The sequence below is a fragment of the Vanessa atalanta genome, chromosome 1, assembly GCF_905147765.1.
Source record: "Vanessa atalanta chromosome 1, ilVanAtal1.2, whole genome shotgun sequence".
Classification (NCBI taxonomy): domain Eukaryota; kingdom Metazoa; phylum Arthropoda; class Insecta; order Lepidoptera; family Nymphalidae; genus Vanessa; species Vanessa atalanta.
Genome location: NC_061871.1, coordinates 5,407,443 through 5,431,617, shown reverse-complemented (window position 1 = coordinate 5,431,617; position 24,175 = coordinate 5,407,443). Strand labels below are relative to the sequence as shown.

Below are 24,175 nucleotides of genomic sequence, written 5' to 3'. Positions count from 1 at the left end.
ACATTTTTAAGACTTAAGAAGAAATGAAAATATGAAATAAAGAATAAAAATGCATTGTTTAAATTTTTATTTAAACATTATCATCATCATATAATGTTCTCTTTGATTTAAACTTTTTTTCATCACGGGATAAATAATTTTTCTGCCTAGGTACTCCTTGGAATTTTTTATATATTTCTTTTTTTGCAAAAGAAGTGTTTTGCAACATCTTCTGCATGGCCATAATTTTCGTTTCCATGAGTTTTCTTCTTGGAATATGCCTTAATGCAAATTCCCAATCACCAGTCAGTCTTAAATCCAAAAGAATAGGCACCATGTGATTTATATTTAGATTTTTCTTTGATCCGGGTGCCCATTCCAAGTATCTGTCAAGAGGTAGTTTAGCCATTTTAAGGCCATCTTTTTTAGCCTTTGCTAATGATAGAGGTTCATTATTGATCTGAAATAGTAAACAATATTTATAAATACTTATTACTTGTTTATGATAAAAAGGCAATGTGAAAAATTTGTAGTCTAACCTTGTCAACCATACAGCCAATAATGTATACACTGTCTGGATCAAATGTTGTTAACTCTTCACGACAGTGTGGTGTAAGATAAACAAGTTTATCTTTAGGAAATACATCAAGGTAGCTTGTGGTGTGAATGTTCAATGGAAACCATGGCTCAATTATAGATGGAATATTTTTTTTCAACTGTTTCATAAATTCACCTTTCATATTAACATTACATATGTGTAAATTAAATGGATCTTTGTGTATTCTATTGTCACCAAAGACAAAAGTCATTTGCTTTGCAGCATTTGTTATTTCTCTTCGTACCATGTGATCCTCATAGGAGCAATCAATAACAACTGATTGACCATAAGTCATTGCTTGTAGAGCCCTGGAAATATTAAAAACAAATATATACATAATATATCATTTAAATCAGACACATCTTTGTCAGATTGTTAATATATTTTATTTTATTAGTTCAAAAATAATTATGTATATTATAATAAAAAGTAACCTATAATTGTCAAAATAGTTGATTGATTGATCACGGATGCGAAGGAACAATGATTGGTATTTGATGCCATATGAGAGGTCATCTGGATATTCCTTAATTTCTTGTGGAGGTGAGTTTTCAAATTCCTTTCTTCTAGCTTCTTTTTTAGCCTAAAAAAATAGAAATCTCAATTTGTAATATTATTTGTTCTGATGAAATAATATTGCTATAAAATTTTTAAGTGAAATTTGTTTGCATTAGAAGATTAAATGATAATCAGATTTGCAGTAAAGGTCCAAAAAGTAACAGAAAAAAAAATATTTATAACAAACTTTTTGGTTTTCCTTTCTCTTTTCAGTTTTCCATAGAAATGTTAAATAATTAGCTCTTTGATTTCTACTAGGTAATTCTAATAAATGTTGCCACTGATCCAATTGGATTTTGTCTGGAGCAAAGCGACCATCCTGACGCATTACTTCAACTTCAAGCATTAATACTCTGAATTTTTTTTCTAGTTCTTTGTCACCTTTACAAAGCTCAGTGACAAACGTTTCTGAAAAGTAAGTATTAATTTTATCAAGTTTAATTATTAATTTCAAATTACATTTTTAAATTTTTTTCTTTTATACCCATTTCATCTTCAACTTCTGTTTGTGATACAAAAGGTCGCGAAATTTCAATTAAGTTTGTTTGAATAATACGACTTCGATTAAATGTTGTTTTCAGTATCGGTCGCCGAGCAATTGATACAAATGTTCTCAAATAATTCATTTTTATTATTATAGCGTTTTTCTCAGGTGTATAATAAAATAATTAAGAATGGGCAGTTAACTCATATTTAACAACCAATATAACAAAAAATGTTTACGTATTTTATTTAAAACGGTTTTTTTTAAATTCCACTCGATCAATTATTTATAAATAATCCTAAATTTACGTCACAATGCTACCTATTCATTTATACAATAATTATAAATGTGCATCATGCATGTCACATGTGAATTGTGACATAAATCATATTCATAATGACATTGATTGTAGTTGTACAGATGACAATTTCTATTACTTTAAAATTAGTGTTGCTATTGTGAATCGTGATAAATAGTCAAACTCATAATATCGGTCTTATACATAAACAAAAAAAAAAACATTTTTAATTTAATATTAATCCTATTCTATATAATGCTGTCTGTATCACAGCTGTGTGATAAACTTTTAGAGTGTAAAAATTGAATTTAAATTGTTAAAAATATTTTTACTTATTTTAGCATACCTTTTACATCGATATTCTGTAATTTACATTACCGGTTTTCCGAAAACCATTACAAAAATCACAACACTGGCCTTTCTTGAGACTTAACTGAAAATTAAAATTTCGAGGTTAGTAAAAGCTACAATATTTATATTATTTTAATTTTTATAATAGATGTAGGGTTTTGTTAAGACTTAATATTTTCACTTAAATTTTGCAATACCGATGTTAAATTTTATTGTAAAGTATCTCCTGTAATAATTTAACTTAACCTATAAATAAAACTGCAAATATTTGTTTAACGATTCAATTAAAACGATTGTTTAATTTCAGCCTAGGGGCGTTTCAGCAATGGCCATATCTGCGATATTGCGTCGTACATTAATAAATGGAACGGTGTACTCAGCTGCGGCGTTGAGATATGCTTCTACTCAACCCGAAAAAAAAGTTTTCTTTGATGTTACTGCAGATGGCGAGTCATTAGGTCGCATTGTTATGCAACTTAATACTGACGAAGTGCCTAAAACTGCAGAAAACTTTAGAGCATTGTGTACAGGAGAGAAAGGGTTTGGTTACAAAGGTTCATCATTTCACAGAATTATTCCAGGATTCATGTGTCAAGGTGGAGACTTCACAAATCACAATGGTACTGGCGGAAAGTCAATTTATGGCAGAACTTTCCAAGACGAAAACTTCAAGTTAAAGCACACTGGCCCAGGAATTCTGTCTATGGCTAATGCTGGTCCTAATACTAATGGTTCTCAGTTCTTTATTACCACTGCAGCAACACCATGGTTAGATAGAAAACATGTTGTCTTTGGTTCTGTTGTGGAAGGTATGGATATAGTGAAAAAAATGGAAAACCTCGGCTCAAAAAGTGGTAAACCATCAAAGAAAGTAGTTATTGCAGAATGTGGTGAGTTAGATTAAAGTTGGCTTAATTGCAATCTATAATAGATATGAGTATAATCGCATTTCTGATGTTATATTTTAGAATAAATTTAAGTAGTAAGTGTTAATAAAGTATGTTGATAAAATTTGTTGTTTTAATAACATTAGTTTAAATTTTTTAATCATATTGGTATTACTAATTATTATAGAGTTCTTTTATTCAGTAGGTAGTTTAAATATCTTATATTAGTTTAAATATCTTAGATTTAGGGTTCATCTGCAAATTATTTAGACACTTGCTATAACTAGAATAATAAATGAAATGTGTATACAAAACATTGTACTTCTCAGAAAAATGCTTCTATGAGGATAAACTACTAATTCATATTATTATATAAATAGAATATAAATCTCTATAAAATAACATTCTATTCAATTATATATGTTTGTTATATGGGACTGCAGTCTTTGTTATCACATATGAAGTAATCTCAAAAATGTACATTCCGACAATCCTCTACTTAAAGTTTGAATGATTTACTATGGAACTTGAATTTTTACTAAATCTATAAAAATTAAATTTGGATTCATATGTTATTATGGATTAATATTAAAGCTGTGTTTAATATGATTAATTTCTTATCAAACAGGTATATTTGACGTCATTAGCAAAGCGTGTGATGTAGTCTGAAGAAATGTTGAAATAATAGATAAAAATAAAATACACTTGGAAAATGTGTATGCAATTTTATTATTAACTAAATGCAACAAATTAGTTTAGGAGTTGCTATCATCAAACCTATCTTCAATTTGCAATCGACATAACAACTTTTCCAAGTACAGCTAGGTCAGTATCAAGTCTTAAAATCTATTGTAATAAGGCATTTTTGTCGTAGATATAACACTCTTCATATCAAACTATTTCTCTCTTAACAAATATATGACAAAAATTTACACTGATGCTTTGTCTTTTCCTCAATATACAAGATAAATATTCAGTTTTAAAAATATTTTATACTAAAATAATATTACTACATTAATAATTGAGTTATTTAGATACAGCAGCCTATGAATTGACATTTCAATGAGCATGTAAAAAGAATATTTTAATTATACAGAATAAAAACATAAGACATACAATCATTGTATGAGTAAGGAGGGTTTTGAAAATAAATTTTCTATGGAATTGAGAGAGAATATAGCTTTCACCTGTGCTATTTGTGCATCATATTTTAAAAATACTCATAACAACATACACATTAAAATATGGCAACTTTAATATTTTTATGGAATAATTGAAAATAAATTTAGATTTTACAATATAATTACAAAATAATTTCAATTAGCTAAAATTAAAACAACTACTTCAAACGATTAAAACACTAACAACTTATTCAATTATTTATATATATATATATATATATTCATTTATTTTTTTAGCTTTGATGAAACCCTCCTGACATGTGAAACATATTAGATCTCATTCTGAAACTAAACAATGTAATTTATGCTTTTTTAACTTAAAGAACTTTTGAGATCAAAATTAATTATATTACAAATACAATTCTGCAATATTGTAGCAGAAATTACTAAAACCTAAATTGAAAGTAAAAACCCATAATTGTGATAGATTTACTTGAAATGTTACCCACATTAAACTGTTAAAAACAAAAATAAATAGTATAATATCCTTCCATGGAGTCTTTGTACTAAGATCGATTTTTAATAAAAATAATGGCTTTCATTTTCCATAAATTATTTCGACATCCATTTCAGTATACAATAACAGAATCAACTCTTTTGGGCATTGAAGAAATTATTAACCTGTTAAAGTTAAAATGTAATTTCTTCAATAATTTTGTACTAATTTCTATTTCAATTATGTTATTATTTTTCTGTTAAAATAAAAATTCTTTTAGTGTAACGTGGATTATTTAAAGAAAACAAATATAGAATATTTCCCTTCATGTGCTCACTACAGTCTAACATATCACTATCTTTTTTTTTAATAGAAATTTTAACTGTTAGCAATAAGATGTTTACATTACTAATAAAAATTTCTTTATTCATTATAAAAATATTACTATTTAGTTCACATATTGCAATTAACTTGTAGAATTGATTAAAACTGTACATTATGTACCATTTATATATATGACGTATCAAAGAAATGATTGAAATATACCTGAAACATACATTTTGGTGCTCGAAAACAATGTTGGTTACAACTTTTAATTTACATTTAGAAATACTGTTTATATTCATATGAGTGTTTAGTAATTATTTTGTATCACAATGACAAAAAATATTGCCTTCCATAACTGGTTAATTTAAGTACAGTTACAATGAAGTAAGTTGTTATAATATTTTTCAACCACATTCTTATATAGCTGCATATATTTAGCGCTATAGGAATACTATCTAAGAATACTTTAGGCCAAATTGAAAGCAAACGTATGCATTTGAACAGTGACAGCAATAGTGATGTGAGTATTTTCATATATTTATAAACTTGTAACTATGAACACAAAATAAAACTTACGTTTCTCAATTTAAAAATAGATCACTACAATAAGAGCTGTTATCTCAAAGATGATAAGCGTTATTAAACTACTTTTAAGATATGGTTTGAAATCACTTGCGGTTATTTAAGCGTAATAGAAGAAATAATTCGTATAGTCTGCTAGCAGTTATCGATTCAGCCAACCTTAAAAGTCTTAGAAGCGGAGATTATAGAAATTATTTGTTCTATTAACCAGCTCATCACACTGTGAAGTTCTTACTCATTCAATTTCACTAAAAGTATGTTCACTTTATCACACTCCATGTTTAACGTCATCAGGATTCGTTTACGTCGTCGATCCTGGTGATGAGATTCAGACAATTTATTTATTCCGCTATATACATATTAGGTTAATATTACTCCTATCTCAAACGCGCGGATCTAAAGGCGAAGCCGAAAGCTGATCGACGCTGCGACCTTTTTGTATCTGAAGGCTCAACTCGTTCGGCTCCATCGTGATATGATGGGAGGAGGTCCGCTTGTGTTTCGTCTCGGGCGGTTTCATATCCTTCGAGCTGGTCCTTCGATGACGCAGCACCCCGCCACCGTCGATGAGCCGCTTGCTCTCCTCGTCGACGCACTTGGTGAGCGGGAGGACCGTCAGATCGAGGCTCTCCATGCTCTTGATGGCCAGCTGCTTGAGCTGCTCGAGGCTGAGGTCGCGCGAGTCGGAGCGCGAGTGCGGCTTGAAGTCCCGCGAGGTGGAGCGCGAGTGCGAGTGCGAGGGGAAGTCTCGCGAGGCGGAGCGCGGGAAGGCGTCGCGCGAGTGGCGCGAGTCGCTGCGGGCGGCGCGCGCGCGCTCCTCGTCCTGCGCGTGCTGGCGCGCGCGCGGCTCCAGCTGGATGGTCTTGGAGTCGTTGCGCAGGTGCCGCGACGCCACCAGCACGCGCGAGTTCTTGCCCGCGGCGCCCCTCGTCTGCGAGTCCTGCGAGTACTGCGAGTCGGTCCGCTGCAGCTTGCCCCTGTGGGCGTCGTGCGCGTCCGTCGGCGGCCCGGGCGGCTCGATGGGCGTCGTGGTCGCCGAGCTGGGCCCCGACGTGATGGCCGATCGGAACCCGCTAGCGTTGTCTGCAGAGGGCAACTCTTCGAATACTGCAATTTAATAATATCAGATTAGATATTACAGTCAAGTTTGGTTCGTTACCATCGAAAATCATATTCACTGTTAATTTAAACTTACGTTTATCGAGACTGATAATTGAACCGGCGATGTCCTTGTGGTCCAGAGGAGCGGCAGTCTCGAGATGTCTCCGACGACGCACTAGCCACCAATCCGCCATGAAAATGCCTAAAGCTACGATTTTTATGCCACCGCAGAGACCGACATATCTGAAACAAATGATTTATATTCAAATTTGTTATAAATATTTGCTTGGGAAAAATGTTCTTACAACACAAGCCTAAACGAACGGGAGTAATAATGACGTAATGGAATACCTGTATCTGAACTGCTCGATGTCATACAGCAAGCAGCGGCCACCTTTCTCACCGCTACAGGACTGTTTCCAAAGTATGCAGGTCGAGTCGATCAGGTTTCCGAACACGATAGGTGCGGGAATGTACCCAAACAGTCTGAATATGACAAATTGCATCCCCAATGCAAACGAACGCTCTTCTTCACTCACGGATCTAAAAAAAAAATAGTCAGTAATTTATATGTTGAAATCCTATAATTAAATACCTATAATCAAATGGTGACAGTCCGAAAAGGAATTTCCTTTGTCGAAGGAAAAATGCTATGTGACGTAATCGTACCTGAGTACAATCATAAGCAGCGGCATCTGTGTGACGGCGACGACGAAGGTCATGAAGAAGAGCAGCACGAGGAAGGGGAAGATAGTGGTGCAAGGTGGGTTGCAGGCTCCAGCCGTGGCCACCGGCACCACCGTAACCTCGCTGTACTCGCGCGCCGCGCCCGCCGTCAGCGCGGAGGCCGACGCGCCGCCCACGCCTCCCACCACGCCGCCCACGCCCAGCGCCTCACGACTGTTCTCGTGCACGCCTGTGGGATAAGTGCGTCTTTACACATGCGCTACTTATCTTCATTATCAGATCTAGGGAGAATATTGTACTCTGTAAAGACTATTAAAAAAGTGCTGTGATTATTGTTTTCGTTTTATAACTTTAAAACTTGTTTTATTTAATTTGATATAGATAACTTGATTGCTATTTCAAAATTGAGTTGATAACTTTAAATATGTAAAATATATATTTATTTCAATTAGCAGTTGAAGATTGTTTAATATTCTAATCTAGAACATGATAATATCTTAACGGGAACCGTATAACCGCAATTAATAAGTTTTTAATATGTCTGTAAACTTATAATACATTTCAATTATTTATAAAATATTCCAATAAAATGCTAATAGCACGATTTGCGTATCACTTCACACCACAAATATTTACTTAATGTGTAATTAGCACAAGTGAAATAATAAAATCTTCATGTCCTTCCATGTGACGTAAAGTATTTTAGAAACAATTTCTTTTCAATAATATGATTTATCTAGTATACACTGTGGTTTAACATGCTCATCGTATTATTTTTTTACAAAACTATACTGTACTAATTTCAGTTAAATCAATATCAGGTAAATTATTAAACTTAAATCTACAGTTCATTGCAATGTTTATAGGGTTTAATGTAGTAATTAATGAAATTTTATTTAGTTTGATCATGAAACGGTGTCAGTCGATCGTTACTATAAAATCAAAATGAATGGTGAATGAATGAAGAAAGGCCTCTCCTGCTTTGAAAATTGCCAAAGAATTTTTTGAATATTAAATGTCGACGTGTGAGAACAGTGTGGAAAAGAGCAAGCACGGTACGAACAGGCGCAGTTGGTGAAGTTGGAGCGAGACGAGAAGGCGGCACAGCCGGCGTGGCACGGGGAGAAGTACGTGAGGCCGTTGTTGCCGCACACGGGCTCCATGTCCGTCTCCGTGCACAGGCAGTTGAAGTTGCAGGCCGCCGTCAGGTTCACCTTGAACGGCTCCAGGTTGCTGCGCCAGAACGACACTTTTACTGACATGTTTTGTAAAAAATAACTGATTTGAATTTAATGAAAACTTAATCACGTAATCTACTTGCTATCACAAATTGAAATTGTATGGGTTTATAGTTAATATCATATCTGTTATCAAAACATTCGACAGGAGAAACGTTTTGGAATAAATATTTAATAATTAAATATAAAACTCATTAGAATCATCTTCGAAAGTCTCTATGAAACCAAACATTTTGCTAATCCTACCTATTATTAGTGTAGGGTATGGTCGTTCCCGCCATTTTGATGTTATCACAGCCGAGGAAGAACAGGAGCGCGTAACATGACAAGCAGATGGTGTTTGAGATGAGGACGAACTGCACCGCGCCCTTCGGCCGGAGCTCCAACCGCTTGAGCAGACATCCGCCCATGAAGATGCCTATACACGCTCCGGGAATGGCGATTGACCCTGGTGACATAACATATAATGAAAAATTGTCTTCCTTGCTAAGCTATATTATGAAAGAGGTCAAGTTTCCTCATCTAATTAAAAAAAATAATCTATTTCTATAACAGACCATTTTTCCATAAATACGTTATATACTCGATTTGAGGGTTAATCGAGCCAGTGTAGTTACAGGCACAAGAGATATCCAAACATATTCCATGGGTGGCGGCAAATTAACGGCGTATGAATGTCTATAGCAGTGCCAGAATTTATGGGTGAAGTAGAACACTAACCATACCATCAAGAGTCAGTTCAGTTTCCGTCTGACTGTTTGTCTAGTAGAGGGATTTAAAAAAATTGTCACGACAACTAACCTGTAAAAACACTAGCTTGACTTTTGCCGAGACTGAATTGTGTTTCGAGGTATTTTGGCAGGAACACGACGAAACCGGACACGATCATAAGCTCCATGCATGCACCCAAACATGTAACGACGTAAACTGGGTTCTTGAGGAGACGCCACATTGATACGGGGATATCTGAAATTAAAAATCTTTAATAGACAATGCATATTATTTGATAGCAATATGCTCATGTATAGCACATTCCAAAATTACATTGACAAGATATCATAGATCGTGCATAATCTATGGTCATTGTACATTCTGGAAAAAATGGAATTTTTAATGTTAGCGAAGTTGTTACTGAAGCTTTATGTAAAAAAAAAAGTTAATAAAAGTAGTTAAGTGGAACAGTGTTGTACTAAAAATATAGATATATATGCCTGATAATCAAGGACTGTTTGTAATGCATAATATAGCAGAACTATTAGCAAATCGCATGGTATATGTTAATAAGTTAAGGTTTATTTTTTACTCTTTCTTTGACTGAAATAGTCAATACGTCATTTAGAAAACAATGTTTGTTATGCAATGTTTGTTTGTGTAATGTTATGTATTAGTTTATGAGTCGTATAAAGGGGTATCAATTGACTTCTTTGCGGGATCTTCTCGGGACACTATATACTGAACTGGTAGCTCTATGTTTAATTAATCATGTAAGTACACTATATCACTAGTTGTTTGAAAGTAAAAATCTACTTAATATTTTATGGATATTTAACTTATTACATTAAAACTAGTTGTCTGTCTGTCTTCGTATGTATAATATTCATACAAAGTTAACCCAAGTTTAATATAATATTCTATTTAGTTGAAATTTATAAAAATATTTTCTTAGCAGATATTTTCCTAATTTTAGCATTCTAGATCCAGTAATTTTGTCTGTACGGTGATGAAGTCAGAACAAACGATCGTAAAGGTATAGAAGTACATAACGTAAATGATATCATTAACTAACCTTTAATATCTTTTCCGTATCCAGTATCCTTTATATCGGTCTGTGGTTTGGGTGGCGTTTTCGCAGTCGAAGAACCGCTAGCTGCGGCTGCTTTTTCAACTAGTCTAATTTTTTCTTTTTCACGTACCAACACTTTAGGGAATGAGAAAAACGGTATTGCGACGAGAATTAGGAGGAGGCCGCATAGCAAGAATCCACCCCACCACATTCCGACCCACCGATGGTCGCCTGGATCTAAAACATACATAGCACCATGTTACTAAACAAACTTTTCTTTCGACTTAAAAATAATATAAGTATCAGTATAATATATTGTCATATTCATCGACCTTAAGGCCATAAGAACCTGAGCAGTGAAAAGTCGTTTGATATTAATTATTTTAGACGATCGCTACGTACTACACTCACCTATAGATATAATAGCACCAGAGAATGAATCCATATGGAATGAAAGCAAATATGCACCGAGTAGAAATCCAAGAACTGGACCGAAAGCAGCCATGCTGTACATACATCCTGCAAAAATACAACTACATTTAATAACTCAGTAACTACTGAGTTTCTTGCCGGTTCTTCTCGGTAGAATCTACATTCCGAACCGGTGGTAGCTTTACTTAAAATAGTTTGTTAAATGACGATTCAAAAGTAGCTAGTAAAAGCCTACTTGAATTAAGTATATTTTGCTTTTTGATTTTGAATAAACTATTAAATACACTTTAGTCTATCGCTAAGCAGCACTACTCAGTATTGTTATGTTCCCTTTTCTAGGATGGGTCAACCAGTGTAATACAGGAACAAGGGACATAACTTCTAAGTTCCATAGATGGTGGATTGGTGACGTAATAAATTGTCTACTTTTCCTACAACGCCATTGTCTATGGGTGATAGTGATCACTTAGCATTAGGTGGCCCATTTGCCAGTCTACCTAACTAATATAAATATAAAAAATACTGTTAATATGAAATATATCTAATTTAAATTTGTTTTTTTAGCGAAAGTATGTTCTTATTCGCGAAGATATTACGTAATTTGTTAAGACGTTGAGTAATGCTTTTGATGATATCATTTATGCCAGCTATTAAAATTTTAAATCTTCAAAAGTAGTTTCGTAGTCGCAAATATATAAGTATATATAAGTATATAAATATATAAGTTCAAAGGCGGCGATGACAAGTAAAAGGCTGCGTGCGGTAATAGTAACTCGTCTACCGATATTGCGGACCAAAAGTAGGTCACTATAGATCTGCGGTCCGCAAATGGTGCAAATGGTACGGATTTCGCGGTTACTTATAACTTACGATACCGTAATATGAACTCACGTTTATATCGAATGCACCTTATTTATCTATTTTATTTATACGAGTACACGCCTAATGGTCGAAATAGACCTATAATTATAATTATTATTTAAAATAATTATTGACAAACAGAGGCGAAAATTTCTGAATTGTTTTGTCTTTGTCTATTCACACGGAAAGAGAGAGATAGCAGACGTTTCGAATTCATTATGTCAAAATATCACAACTATTAAAAAAAAACAGCTATGTAATAATATATATAATGTAATATATAAATATAAGTATAATATCGAGAAAATGAGCAAAGCGCTACGAGGGACCCTTGAAGTCTGACTTGCTGTACCTGCGGAAAATATTACGTCGGAGAAAAGGAGCTTTATCAAAGATTAACCTTTTTTCGATATTTCACTGGTACAGAAATTTCATAAAATATATTTATATATTAGAAACATATTGGTAGTAATCTCATAGTCCTAAGTATCTTGAAGAATAAATAACTTTTCATTATTTGAAAGATTTTAATGGAAGTATATTTCTTAAAACAGGTTGTGTTTTCATATTTAAATGAAATAACACGACCGCTTAAAATGAATAATTCATCAGAAAGATAACCATTCTCAATGGCATTGCGAAAATGGTGTCTATCAAACACGGAAGTTTTATTTTGATTAAATTGTTTGGTATGAGTGGCAGGTCGGCTATGGACGGGTCAAGGGCGTCGTATCACGTTAGGGTTAGCTATCGAGGTAAGCGTGCCTCTGCCAACTGTTTCAAATTTACCTTCTTTGAGCATGCGATAATGATAAACTATTATTTCGCTATTGGCAAAACAACTTTCATATTGAATCGCTTTATAGGCTGAATAAGTTGACTTTTGCATGCATAGCGGTTTAGCCATAACATTTCACTAATAACACAATTCAAGCAACATATAAAGACATTGAAATATTTTTTTAACTTGAAAGTCATTTTAAATGAATTATTTATAACGTTATATTAACAAACGTAATTGTAGTAAATGAATTAAAGTAATAGAAACCTTAAAATAAAAATGATGTTCTTTTTCGTTTTTTTTTTTTTTTGCAAACGATATTAACCATAAGTAGATATGAATATTTGCGGGGTTCAGACTAGTACATATTCAAGTCTATGTTGAAGAGTTCATTGAACTGTGCCGTGTCTGCACAGTTTGGTTTATGAGTGCGGTTACGAGCAACGCGCCATTTGGTCGTCACAATAAGACGTGTAATAGCAGAAAGGTCGATGGAGGACGTGTGGCGTTTACACAAGCTATCCAGCTACTTAGAACTTTCATATTGAGATAGAAAACAACGATAGACAGTATATACTATTTGTCATACATATGGAGCTTTACAAGTAGAAAACGTTGGTCATTGAAAATAACAGTTATAATACTAATTATTTTTTGTATCAATAATATAAGATAAATTAGACGAGCAGAAAATCTTTCATTATAGGAATATTAATCAACATTTTAACGCTGTTTTAGTTTTGTTCGAAGAAATGTTTGAAGTAATTTAAGTCGCTTTCTCTTTTGATACAATAACTGTTCATCTAGATAACTCACCAATATACATGCTAGACGATTCAGGTCGAACGTGATCGTCCACGTAAGTAGTACCGAGTGTCAGAAGAGGAGATCCCCCGCATCCCAGCAGCAGTTGTGCGACCACGAACACCATAACAGGCATAAACGTACTCGGCGAACTCTGTGGACAATTAGCAGATTATACAAATAATCACGTCCGAAATTACTAGAACCAAAGTGGTCAAACTCTGGCAAGTAACGCTGAGTTTTCTTGTCCTTTTGTGTTTATAATTCATTTTGTGCTCGGTGGTGAAGGAAAACATCGTTTGGAAATCTGCATTATTCGAGAGGAGGCTTTTCTTCAGCAGTGGACCATTGTTATTATTATGTAGACTACCACTAATATACAATACCTAAAGTGATTTACGTCAAAGTTATTTAAAATTGAATCACGAAAATGTACTTTAAATACTCATTATTTATAATAGGGATTCCTCGGCTCTATAAAATTTGACGATTAGTCGGCCGCCAATTACTCTTCGCAGTCAGTTGGTTCCTTGACACCATACGGGTGGATGAGGGGTTTATGCATACAATTGACGGACTCACATAATGAAAATATCCTTAGTTCTTTCGACAACGAGATTAGACGGAATAGTTCTACTTTACTCAGACAGACCCACAATAATATACGTCTCCAAGCTTTTCCAGCGAGCTAATTTTTGTTTACAATTAATATCGCGCTGACGGTGGAGAATAATGTACTGAGGAAGTCTGCATGTGTTCGATATGGAGCAATCAATATCCCTAACCCGCACTGCAACAGCGTGAACTCCAAACCTTTACCCAACTAAGAGGAGCTATTGCTCTCTATAACATAATTCTGACTTCGAAGTTTAAATTTGTTATTTACACTTCGCGCACAGATTATAAACTTTAATTTATTGATTAATGATAAATCCTATATTGTTTTTAATCTTCGTAAACATTTCAATTTAAACTTTTACCAATTAATTTTCATGTATTAAACTATTAATTGCTGTTCCATTTGAACGAGTCATTTTAAAGGGATTCGATAGAATCGTGACGTAAAATCTATAAATTGTAACAATTTGCTTAAATTGGTTCGTATAGCTATTGTATATTATTATAACTTCATGCTCAATGGCTGGATAAGTAATATTAAAATAGACTGTGTTATAAATTCGGAACCAATAATTTTACGTAAGTGATGAATCACGTATCTGTCAGACTAATTCGCTTGTATAGGTAATGGTTTTGAATGAATTATGCAATCCTATTTAATTGTTTTTTTTTTGTACTAGATGACTGTCATTTATATCGATTCTCGATTCATTATAAATTCAATCTTTTAAAACGTAGTCATGTTATGTGAAAACTGTTTAATAGGAATTACATAGACCAGTTTTCATTATACATAGGAGCACTATACATTAAGCATAAAATATGAGGTTGCACGTACTTTGATACAATTGTCCGGCCTCAGGTTGCTGGGCGGAAGGCCCTGCGAGAGCCTCCCAAGGCCGCCCATGTCTTGCTCCAGAGCCCGAGGTAGCCGACAGATGTTATCATCGGATTTATTGTTAGCCATCATTTCGCTATTCGCTTCCGCAATAAAATGCGGCACAACAAACACCAAAGAGCCGATACCCATTATAACGGCACCTAAAACGTTAAATTACATAAACATCCTCTTAGTACATAATAAAAGTTTGGATCTAAAAAACCGTAACAATTCTTACCGACTGCTATCCAGACTGGAATATGTCTCCTACTGCCGAGATAGGAGACGAAGATGACAGTGATGACGTTGCCGATCTCGTAGCTGCTCGCTATGAGCCCCGAGAGGCTGGATGGTATTTCGAAGCGTTTTTCGATTGTTGTGATCACAGAATTAATATAACCCGAACTTAGTGCTTGCTGCAGCGTCACTAGGAACGAAAGGAAAAACACGAACACCTGAAAAAATTGTAAACGTTTAATCTGAGCGGCGTGCTCGAGCGAAACCAAAGAGTTACTGAAATAGTTTTAGCCTTACTTTAATACTAGAAAACTTCTGAATAAAAAGCGGTCTCCACGACAGGATTCCGCAGTCTCTTATGTCATGAGGAATGTCTAATATCTCTGGAAACAATTGGTGCGGTTTCTCCTTTTCTTTTTCGCGTTCCCGATCTCTGAAAATAAATGGTATACAATAGAATTCCCATTTCAGAAGTTGTCAAACACATTTATAAAACAATTAATTAAAAAGCTCCTAAATTAAAGGTTCTTTATTACCTGTCGCATATACCAGCTGAGGGATTTCTGCTGTGACATTTGGTGGATTCCCGGGGCGGGTGCGCCGGGTGCGGCGGCGCGCTCGGCCCCGCTGCGTCGCCGGCCTCTGCGCATCCGGACTCCGCGTATAGTCCCGTCATCGCGTACATTGACTCTTGTCTCCTGAGACAGATTAATCATTTTTATTTTCTAATGTCGTTTAAAACATGTCTCCATACTTAATAGAAATTAAAAAGGAAATATTAATGTTGACCTTTTTTTTTAGTTTTTACGAATTCCTCACTTCGTATTTGTATTATCAATTAGAGTTATTTCGACAGAAGTTTATGTTTTAAAATTGCTATTCCAAAATATTATGTGACTTTTTGTGTTCTTTTATACACTTTTCAGAAAAATATAGCGCATATCCAAAACAATATTAATCTTTTCAAGTTTTAATTACAAGTAAAATTTAGGGAAACTGCACAAAATGGTAACTCATTTTAATAACAATAAATACCGTATAATAATACCTACTGAACTTATTACTGATAATTTTATTTTAAAATATATATATATATATATTGTTTATATTAACGAACATTGTAAACAGGTGATAAAACTAAACACATAAACGAAAAACAGAACAGCGATGCAAAACTAACGTGTATTCAGAGTAACAAAAAAATTAACGCCGTATAATCATAAACATGATAAAATAAATCAATAAGATATTGACGTTACACGGACAGCATAAGTGTAATAATAAACAAAGCGCTACCTTTCAACCAGTAAGCGCCTCTCAGCTGTTACATCCGACATATTGTCGGCGCGAATAACAAAAACGAAAGAAAACCGCAACGTCTAAACCTCAATATGTTAAACGAGGTGAAACTTTGACCGCAATGACGTACACTGATCAGGACAACACCAAACTAACGCGACTAATAATTTCGTGACACATATTAATAAAGTTCCCTTTTGGGTGTTTTATGTGTTTCTCTGTTACATGGTATGAAGATGACTAAACCCAAAGCTTTGTTTGATATCACGTTAGAGCGATTACACGCGAATGTGGGCCAGATGTCGCAAACTGAACAATATCTGATAATAGCGTGTCAGTGTTATCTGTAACAAGATCAGCGGATGTGAGCAATGTTTATTAATCAAAAATTTACGTTCAAATTTCGATCAATTTATTGTAATATACTTTACGAATATTATTAATACAAGATATGCTCTGATAATGTTTATTGGTTCGTCTTTGTAACTTAATAGCATTTTGCTTATCAATAATAATAATAATCATTGTAGAGAAAATGATCCAATAACATCTTATTTATATTTAGCATGCGAAACGAACATTTTGTTTATACGCTGTATATTTGATAAACGAAAATTCCAACAACGTTGTCGACGAGCACTTTCGTGGCGTAAGTTCGGGAAACTATAGGAGATAGGTTAATTAAAACTTTATACGGGGGAGTTGTGGATCTCCGAATTTTATCCAGCTAAGACTAAACAGTATAATAAATATAAAGTGCACAATACATGAAACATTCATACTTATATGTAAAAAAAACATGAAAATAATAATGCGTTGCTTTAACCAATCATATCATAATAATGATATAAGATTGTATTATTAATTGAAGTTACATTTTATTCGTAATGTATACTATTCTCTGTTCATAAAAATAGTTAAACATTGTGCGGGCGTCACGGTAGCATGCGTAAGCGATCCCGTGGCGCCCGCCGAAAGACGGAGAGGGTACCGCTGGTTTTTTAGTGGGTAAACCCGGCGTACCTGGGCGCACACGGTGTCCAGGGCTCCGGGGAGTCCCACACACTCCCCCACTTACCATCACGTGGGGGAAGCGCGTAAAGCGTTTTTCCAGCGAGAAAAAAAAAAAAAGGGGATGACGCCCGCTGCGGTACGAACGTTTGACGCGGAATTATGATTGATTGAAACAATATATTTACATATATTTTAAAGAAAATATATCAGTAAAAAAACATTCAATATCTGTGCGAAGTCGGGGCAGTTCGCCGTTCATTTATAAATTTACCAACCGATTAGTCATCGATTAGATACATATCTAACATTTATAATTTACTTAATGTTACATCATCTACGTTTAAAACTCATTTATTACTAGGTTACATTTGTGAAGAAAAGATATGTCCTTCTACTTAACTATCAATGAACAGCTTAAACTACATGATTACGAGACAAGAATTTCGTTTCGTAATGTAGAGTCGCACTATGAGGCGCTGCACCTCTCAATCTTCAACTTACAATCAACTCGTTCGCCTTCGTGTGTTTCTTAGCTAGTTTTATGTTAGTTATATATTTAGATCAATGAGGTGTACAATAGGGTTTCTTATGTATTTGTTTATAAATTTCTTTGGACGAAGCCACGTCTGGTATTATTGTTTTTTATTATATTTGCATCGCAAAGACACGCACATAATCAATTGAAATTTTATTTTGGATATCTATAGATAGATACGAGTACGAGTACGAATATGAAGAGTTTAGAGTATATACAAAACGTGAAAAGAACCTTTACCTTTTTTATGGCATTGATTGGCGGACGAGCATATGGGTCACCTGATGGTAAGTGGTCACCTCCGCCCATAGACAAAGGCTTAACCAAAATATTAACAATTGTGAACCAAGGTGTTATGTCCCTTGTGCCTGTGATAAAGCATATTGCGCGCACGAAGGAGTGTGATATTTGGCTTGGTTAGAGTTTACATGGAGGAATAAAGATACGTAGCTAAAATTTATACACGACACGTATTACTACTTATACTAATATTATAAATGCGGAAAATAGCAGAACCGATTCAGATGAAATTTTGTGTGGAAATACTTTGGGTTCCTATGAAGGACATCAGTTACTTTTCTAATTCACCCTTCGAAGAGTGTTGTGTGCTTCGAAATTGGGTAAAGTTTTATAAGATTCGGGTAAAGTTGCAGGTTCAGCTAGTACAATATAGAACATAAAAAAAAAATTAACAAATTACGGTCGAATTTCGACCGATATTTAGTCGTCCGACCACTAGTTTAATTAAAACTGTGTCTATAAGTTGATGCGTCCAGGTTCAGCATAGGGAGCATTTTATATGAAATTTATATTGTAATTTTTTTAAAGATCTCGAGGCGCTCATTAAAAGGCTGTTGAACCAACTGTGCGTGTATCCGAATTCTTATAATAACGGTCCGAAACCGTGTAATATCTATGTATACTAGTCTATACTAATATTATAAATGCGAAAGTAGCTCTGTCTGTCTGTTGTTCTTTCACGGCCAAACTAATGAGCCGAGTTTATTGAAATTTGGCACGAAGCTAGCTTGAACTCTAAACAAGGACATGGGTTCTTTGTGCCTAACACCTGATGAACTACCCCTAATACGCGAGTTAAGCTGCGGGCACCAACTAGTATAACATACATAGATCTCACAGGAGTTATAATGACTGCAATTAGTTTATTTTCTTGTTTTTTCTTTAATAATCAAAAAAAATATCGTTACATTGACAATCTTTTTAGTTTTATTATCAAAATGTATTATATTTTTTCAATACGACAAAACTTATATGCAAACTTTCTTGAACTAACTTTATCGTACAATTTTTTTGACTTAACATTAATATGACATTAATATGTGCGATAAAAATGATCGTCGAATGTTTGATTAAGTGAATATTGTAGTAATTATTTAAGAAATATAAATTGAATGTAGACTTGATAAGCGGCCTTGCAAATTGTTCGTCCACGTATCATTTAGATTTAAACGCTGTATTTAAGTTATGTACTCAGTATACGGTATATTGAGTACAAAGCGTCGACATTTAGTTCAGAAATTATAGAGCTCGTCGTTTTTTTTTAAACTGTGACACTTTTTTATTAAAGTCACAATACATTCACTGCTATGAAGGGCAATGAACGATATATTTAAAGTGGTATTTTTTATAGCAGAAGTTAATATATTTTTACCCTCGATAAATGTTATTGCTGTCGCTACATACTGTTATTTTTGTTCCAACAGTACTTATTAGTGTGTTTAAACTTAAAATGTATTGATTATAACTTAATTACCTATAATGAAGCATTGATATATTTATAATTTACAAATAACAGATTCGATATGTAAGATTCATTTGCAATAATTTAATTAAACATTTTTACTAACACGCAAACATCTGTTACAAAGCAATGAACCCGATCGAAATAAAATCGTCAAAACACGATCATAGATCTTTTGAAAATATAGAAGAATAATTAAACTGATATGTTTACATAATATAATCGTTATTGTCTGAACGTATGAATCGTATCACGATGCAAACAATGACGCAAGGAAAAGAAACTATAAGTAACTATTAGGAAATCTGTGAAACTAGAATTGAAATGCGGATGTTAAACGATTAGTGTCGGCCGTTTAATGTTTATATTATTTATTAATAATACTTAAACACCATCGGCTTACCTATTTTATTTAAGATTAGTTAAACAACGAAGTTTTCTTCTTTCGAATGTCAACCAATGATATCAGAAAAAGAATCTGTGTTAAATAAACTACCACTCAACAATGATTATAAGGCTACATACGTTTATACCCTTAAATATATTATTATTAAATAATAACAGTTTCAAAAAGTTTCAATTTTCATCAGTCACAATTTTCATCAGTCACAATATAAACTATAAAATAATATTTTAAGAAAGATTTTTCTCACAGACTTTTATGTTAAAGATAATATAAGGTATTTTCAGACGTACAATGTTAATAAAAAAGCGGGCATTGAACTTTTAAAAAATAAAATTTATGGACGAGATAAAAACTATAAAGGTAACTTAATTTATGAACTCTATGGTTCCAATAAAATCGTGTTCATTCATAAATATGTATCAGCAAATTTATGGCTGTTTTATTTTCTTCAGACATTTTAAAATCATCTTCGGGTTCGGAATATGGACTCTTACAAACATTGGTAAGAAGCTTCAGTTACTCGCTTACGATATATAACTTAGATTATACATATCCTACCCATAAATATATAAATGTTTAATGCAGGTTTGTTACGCTTTCACGTCTAAACTAATCAAACCGTCACCATACAATTTTGTAGACTTGTATTGTTATTGTTGCAAGAAAATCGCTAATTATAACACTATGGTACATGTATGTTCTTATTCGAAATATATATTTATAATTATTTAGATATAACTTTTGAATTAAACTACTATATTATAAATGTAGGGCAAATAAAATTTTTGCGTTCATTTAATTTTTTTTATACATAAACTTATGATCATTAAAAAAATTTTAATAATCTATCATATACGATCAAACGACCGTCAAACCATTAACATAGAAAAAAAAAACGTTAATACTTTGTCTATTGATTACTTTTTAACGTACATGTACATTACTTTGTAATCTGTAATAGCTGTAAAAGCTAAAACTATAATATGAGGTTGAAATAAAATCATTTTATACGTTAGATTCGTGTTTTATCTGTGGTATTATTTTTCTAATGGCTCATAACGGAACTCTGTCGAAACGTCCGTCGTCGGGAAAAAATGATACAAAAATAGCCTTGTTTTTAAAGTAATCTAATATGTATATATATAAAATGGATACTAAAAATTCAGTTTAAAGTGTATAAATGTATAATTTACCTGTGCCCTTTTCTGTGTTGCGGTGCGGCGTTCGCTCCGCCCGCGCTCTGCTGTTTTTCGCCCTCTGTCATTTTCTTGGAGCACTGCGAGTCTCACCGCACGCCCATACCAGTCACCGTGATACTTATCCACCTGAGTAGATAGAATTCATGTTAATGAACTATTATCAGTCATTTCAAAGATAAAAGCTATCATATCAAATAAATCAAAAATGTATTTCTTTTATCTGCTCGTCTCGACTTAGTACGGATATAATAAGGATTATTCCATGCTATTGTCTAGCCTATGAGATATAATCAAAGCATTCGCCTGCGTTTATTGATATTTCTAAAATTACTGGATCGAATTACAAAGTGTAAATATAAATGTGATGGAAGTAAAAAATGCCGCCCCATTATCGATATTTTATATGAAGTTTTTATACACAATTTTTAAATATATCAAATGAATTGTTCGTACCAGATTTTTTTTTAAATTATTTATATTTTGGATAGATAAGATGAGAAAAGCACTTTCTATAACGCAAAGATTATTATTTTCCGTTGCTCCGAATTTTGCCGCTCTGGGCACTAGTACCGAGTGTTCCTAGTATAATACCATTGTTGCAAAAAACTTTTGAAATAATACCTCATTTGTTAAGGGTACATAATTTGTAATAATTAAACTAAAATCATAAATAAATAGATACGTCTTTATTTTCCCCTCATTCCCATAAAATCAGATTAGTGGGTATATGGTGCTTGAAACCGGAAAAAAACAAACAAGCAAAACTTACCCCATCATAATATTAGTATTATATCCCATTACAGAAACAAAGTATAACCCTACAAAATTAGAAAGTGGAACTAGTCAGAGTGAATTTGATTATCGACTGACTGAATCGAATTTGATCGCACAATGAAACGCAAATTGGGCATATGTTTTCAGATTTATTAATAGACGTCCATGGTTGTCGTGACGCTTGCAAGTCGCAATTCTTTTTAATCCGCGATCCATCTGTCCGTTTAGTCAAACTCATTACTATATTTTTAAAGAAATATATAACTTGTTTAGACGATTCAACAATTCTACAAAATTGTATGTTTCGTTAAACATTTTTTGGAAAATATTGTTGGTTATTAAATGTATCGATGTCGCCTTTCCATACATATCATATATCTAAAATTGTAGTTATATACCTAGAAAGGCTTTAAAATATTTTTGGGTACATTTATTCCAATATTTACTCAGAATAAAACCGAAAGGCTGTGAAAACAAAGTTGTTTCCAACAGTTTCAAATATGCTATCACACAAATAACTATTTAATGTAACCTATAGACTATGGAATCCTGCCGTCTCTAATTTATAACTTCCCTTAGTTTATTTTAAAAGAATACGTACATAATGGACTGACATTTCTTTTTTAAACACACATGTAGTTTATTTTCGGTAAAATATTTTAGAAATAAATATTTTCACACCGGCCGTTTGCTTTGTATATTATACTGGTCACACCGGGGGTTCAAAGACTATAAATGACAAGATTCCCGTCGTCATAAGCGGTTGCAGCCCTCCAGTGAAGATCTAAATATATTTGTCCTATAGGCATAACATAACTTTACCACATTGCATTTTGTCATTTTAAGTATCAATTAAGTATATGTAGAATATTTAATTTTATATATCAGATATTATTGTTTCTTATATTGCATTTGGGTAAGACAGTTTTAGCGTAAAATATTAATAATCATAAAAAAAAGTTGTTTATAGTTCTTTGCCGTTGAGAAGTTTCATTATTGTAACGTTATCGCTGTTTACATAACAATTAGTAAGTAGTAGGAATCTGCGTCTATGCACACATGGGTACTTTTTTATCGTAAACCACTCACTTCTTAGTCACACTTTAAAGTCAGATTCCGTAAAATTAGTTTTTGGTATAGAGAAAAACATACTTGTTTTAGTTAGTCGTGACTGTGGAGTTTTATATATATAATCTAGGACAGATTATAATCTTTACATGAAATAAACGTAAGAGCATTAAAGATTTTAAAATATTGATTAATTTATAGCTCACCGATATATGTCAAGGACTTGAACTTTTTATACCGACAAGTCACCTTTTCCTCTGTCTCATGAACAACTCCAATAGGTCAAGAAGTCTGAAGACTGAGATATAGGTTAAGTATATTTTTTAAATTCTAAGAATGTGAGTATTGTTTTTTTTTTAACCACGTAATTAGAGCGTCGGTTGATCTCATGCGAATAACGGAATCATAAAAAACAATAGCCTTATATCTCACGGTTAACGTGAGAGTCACTTATATTTTTCATATTGTGGAGTAAACATACCGGTTCGCGTTAATGTAACAATGATAGTATTTATTATTATGACGATAGCGCAATATCATAAGCCATTAATATTACCTTAGGTCATACTTTTTATTTCAGTAAATATTACTTTAAAGTACATTAGTGGTATGGTGGCTACTTTAAAAGCCGCCGAGTGCCGTGTTCCGGTGTTCCTTTATTAAGAAATCCTCAGTAGCAGCCAGAAATTACGAAGTTAACCGACTAACAAAATCCCAAAGTCCTTTGACTGTTTCCTCAACGCTTGAGTTGGATGGATTGATGCAGTAATAGAACGCACCTGAATATGCTCACATACTTGTGCAATACCCGGAACAATATTTATCTATACTGTTCGAGTTAAGGAATTCACATAGAAAATAGATAAATGTTTGCTATGCGAGATCGGCAGTATAGAATGGGTATCGTTTATCACACTTTTTTTAAGCTGCCGACGTAAAGTTTAAGTTTAGTGTGTCGTGTGATCAGGAAAAGTTGAAGACGCGATAACGGGATCTAATGGTGCGATCAGCATAA

General features: G+C 33.4%; 3 protein-coding genes across 7 annotated transcripts in view; 1 reads left to right on the top strand and 2 right to left on the bottom strand.

The window, feature by feature from the left end:
* Positions 1-68: 68 nt before the first annotated feature.
* LOC125064594 (mitochondrial ribonuclease P protein 1 homolog) lies at positions 69-1,982 on the bottom strand. The gene is made up of 5 exons (XM_047671729.1): positions 1,620-1,982; positions 1,323-1,543; positions 1,012-1,160; positions 519-885; positions 69-439 (listed from the first exon to the last, which is right to left on the bottom strand). The coding sequence occupies exons 1-5, from the start codon at positions 1,759-1,761 to the stop codon at positions 71-73; spliced, it is 1,248 nt and encodes a 415-aa protein (XP_047527685.1). The 5' UTR covers positions 1,762-1,982; the 3' UTR covers positions 69-70.
* Positions 1,983-2,303: 321 nt separating this feature from the next.
* Positions 2,304-3,279, top strand: LOC125076903 (peptidyl-prolyl cis-trans isomerase-like). Of its 2 annotated transcripts, none has more exons than XM_047688647.1 (2): positions 2,304-2,370; positions 2,576-3,279. In XM_047688647.1, the coding sequence occupies exon 2, from the start codon at positions 2,594-2,596 to the stop codon at positions 3,170-3,172; it is 579 nt and encodes a 192-aa protein (XP_047544603.1). In that variant the 5' UTR covers positions 2,304-2,370; positions 2,576-2,593; the 3' UTR covers positions 3,173-3,279. The 2 variants fall into 2 exon arrangements, with proteins under 2 accessions (XP_047544603.1, XP_047544595.1); XM_047688639.1 differs by lacking the exon at positions 2,304-2,370 and adding an exon at positions 2,453-2,482.
* A 584-nt stretch (positions 3,280-3,863) lies between these two features.
* LOC125071086 (solute carrier organic anion transporter family member 5A1-like) overlaps positions 3,864-24,175 on the bottom strand; it is a 42,267-nt gene continuing 21,955 nt past the window's right edge. For 2 of the 4 annotated variants that reach the window (XM_047681212.1, XM_047681287.1), the window contains 15 exons: positions 21,313-21,444; positions 15,640-15,801; positions 15,401-15,536; positions 15,105-15,321; positions 14,825-15,027; positions 13,381-13,522; positions 10,902-11,009; positions 10,494-10,727; positions 9,509-9,673; positions 8,954-9,155; positions 8,533-8,702; positions 7,452-7,698; positions 7,134-7,325; positions 6,877-7,025; positions 3,864-6,788 (listed from right to left, as the gene is read on the bottom strand). In XM_047681212.1, the coding sequence (XP_047537168.1) occupies positions 6,064-6,788; positions 6,877-7,025; positions 7,134-7,325; positions 7,452-7,698; positions 8,533-8,702; positions 8,954-9,155; positions 9,509-9,673; positions 10,494-10,727; positions 10,902-11,009; positions 13,381-13,522; positions 14,825-15,027; positions 15,105-15,321; positions 15,401-15,536; positions 15,640-15,801; positions 21,313-21,383 (3,123 nt within the window). In that variant the 5' untranslated portion in view covers positions 21,384-21,444 and the 3' untranslated portion in view covers positions 3,864-6,063. The remainder of the gene's footprint in view (positions 6,789-6,876; positions 7,026-7,133; positions 7,326-7,451; positions 7,699-8,532; positions 8,703-8,953; positions 9,156-9,508; positions 9,674-10,493; positions 10,728-10,901; positions 11,010-13,380; positions 13,523-14,824; positions 15,028-15,104; positions 15,322-15,400; positions 15,537-15,639; positions 15,802-21,312; positions 21,445-24,175) is intronic. The other 2 variants (XM_047681362.1, XM_047681452.1) reach the window with 2 other exon arrangements.

What these genes read in the sequence shown, in the direction of transcription:
- LOC125064594 (XM_047671729.1), bottom strand. Translation starts at nt 1,761, where the DNA reads ATGAATTATTTGAGAACATTTGTATCAATTGCTCGGCGACCGATACTG. An exon ending in AGAGAAAGGAAAACCAAAAA is followed by an intron (nt 1,161 to 1,322) that starts GTTTGTTATAAA and finishes CTATTTTTTTAG; the next exon opens with GCTAAAAAAGAAGCTAGAAG. An exon ending in AACTATTTTGACAATTATAG is followed by an intron (nt 886 to 1,011) that starts GTTACTTTTTAT and finishes TAATATTTCCAG; the next exon opens with GGCTCTACAAGCAATGACTT.